We start from the raw sequence: 2410 nt of genomic DNA on the forward strand, positions 1-2410 counted from the left end.
TTAAAATAGGCTTTGAGTTTAAAGCAGTTTGTTACTATTCTAATTAGTATTACTTTTGATTGCTTAATTCACAATTTTCCAGTATTGTTGATTGATAGAAAACAAACATAGTTTGACTGATTTTATATCTCTACATATTGTGCATATATAAACACATTGAAATAAAAACATTTACATATGTATATATGCAAACACACACACAAACACACAGAGAATGGTTCCTAATGCCTGTTCTCAAACTGCTCCAGATTGATGGAAAGCTCCACCATAAACTTATTTCTTCATTGGAGAAAAATAAGAGTGCACCATGGGACCTGTTTCTGGCCAACATGCCCAATTGGCATCTTCACTTAACAAAAGCAAAAAGTCTCCCATCAACATTTCTTGAATCCATTGAATTTTGTCCAACACAGCATGTTTGTTTTCATAGGTAGAACTTACTTGATGTATTTTTAAAAATAGCAAAACATACTTTTGTGTTCTCCTCTGCCTCACTCCAGTTCAAACTGGCCATTTCTACATGCAAATGTTTAAAATATACTGATCTCCTTTTATAAAATCTTATTTCAAATGACTACAATAAACTTATGAATGTAGTGTATAAAACTCATATTGTGTCCTCAAGTCTTACTTTCTGAAACTGAATTTACATTTCAGCTGATTCCATGCTATTTGTTATTCTGTGGGAGCTTTTTTCTTTCTTTTGTATTTTTAATAGTCATCTGAAATGGTGCCTGTTTTATGGAGTATTTCCTACATTCTAATAATTAATTAATAATAATTAATAATAAATAATAATTAATTAATTTCTGACAAAATTTATTATGCCAGATCAAAGGTTACACAACCAATGACTTCTCCATAATCTCCAGACTTTTTCTTCAATCAGAAACATTAATAAAATTCCAATAATGTAACTATATAACATGATAATTATAAAGTATTTTATTTACAATTACTATTCTGTTGATGCATGTTTAAGAGCAGAAACTTAGTCTATCTTGTTTATCACATTCTGGTGCTGTGACTGCTTCAGAAATGTGCTAAACTCTCTATTAATAAAATTCCAATAATGTAACTATATAACATGATAATTATAAAATATTTTATTTACAATTACTATTCCGTTGATGCATGTTTAAGAGCAGAAATTTAGTCTATCTTGTTTATCACATTCTGGTGCTGTGACTGCTTCAGAAATGTGCTAAACTCTCAAGGAGATTGATGAATAAATAACTAACCATTGTGAATATACATCAATTTACATATTTACAATAAGTTTAGAGGATTTTGTATTTCTTATCTGAGCAAAACAATGCCTCGATACTCTGGAATCATGACTCATAAGAATGTAGGGGCTGACAGTTGGGAAACAGCCAGCAATTAGTGAAGTGGTGTTCAACAGCCACAAACTGGGATTATTAGAAAGTGACAAAAAAATGTGAATGACAGTGGAGAGAGTGCACAAAGACACAAAGGTGCTCACCAGGACAAGGATGCTTTGGGTAGCTCTGGATTCAGGGGAGGTTTTGGAGGAAATGCTGGTCCTATGAATGTGTTGAACCCTCTGCTTGTGCCTGTGTAGAATGAAAACCATGAAGCTGCTGGCAGAGACCATGAGTCCAAAAGAGAATATATCATGAAATAATACCAATGATATATACAATGACTCCGTGAATTTGCCGTGACTTAGAGCATAACAGTAGCCATAATTAGTTTTCTTTGTGATATTTTTGTTGCTCAATTTTCCAGTCACATACACAGGGACCATTATATTTAGCATCATGTTCAGGGTCCAGCAGAGGATGTTAAAGGTGCCCATGTTCTTGGGAACTTTTACTTTAAGCTCTTCCCATCTGGAGGTTCTAGGACTGATTGTGATCACCCGGAAGACACTCAAGAGGCAGGTGGTGTCAACGGACACATTCCTGCCAACTCTGTGAAAATAAAAAACAAGTTTGCATCCAATATCATTGAGAAAATCTTTTATCCCCAAACTTGCCATCATTTGAGAGATTCCTCTAGAGAGAATGACTAAGCAGTTAGCTATAGTCAGGTGCATGAGAATCAAATCTATGGATCTCAACTTCCATTCTGTGAAGTAGAGGAAGAGATAATGGTAAAGAAGAAAGAAATTCCCCAGGATTCCAGCTATAGTTTGTAATAAAAAGATCATTCCTATTCCCAAATCGCTGGTGGCCATTCTATCAGTTTCCAGTGTCTAATAATGGTCTTCAGAGACAGACATTCCTGCATGGAAATATGAGGCATGTACTACATGTATTAAGGTCAACTAAAATTCAATATGCTCTGCTTACATAGTTTCCACTTAGAAATATTTACTTTAATTTGTCTTTTTATCTATGTTATCAAGTTGAGTATATCACCTTTAAAGAGCACTACAAAATAT

The 2410-nt window shown here is 33.7% G+C and overlaps 1 protein-coding gene across 1 annotated transcript; it reads right to left on the minus strand.

Annotated features, from left to right (window-relative positions):
• Positions 1-1261: 1261 nt before the first annotated feature.
• LOC103598765 (vomeronasal type-1 receptor 4-like) lies at positions 1262-2203 on the minus strand. Its single transcript, XM_008582825.1, has one exon. It carries the CDS (start codon positions 2201-2203, stop codon positions 1262-1264), a length of 942 nt encoding a protein of 313 aa, XP_008581047.1.
• Positions 2204-2410: the final 207 nt, after the last annotated feature.

This window comes from Galeopterus variegatus, unplaced genomic scaffold, assembly GCF_000696425.1.
Source record: "Galeopterus variegatus unplaced genomic scaffold, G_variegatus-3.0.2 Scaffold2730, whole genome shotgun sequence".
Taxonomy (NCBI): Eukaryota; Metazoa; Chordata; class Mammalia; order Dermoptera; family Cynocephalidae; genus Galeopterus; species Galeopterus variegatus.

Bases quoted from the DNA above. Each gene is read 5' to 3' on its own strand.
- LOC103598765 (XM_008582825.1), bottom strand. From the start codon at position 2,203: ATGGCCACCAGCGATTTGGGAATAGGAATGATCTTTTTATTACAAACT.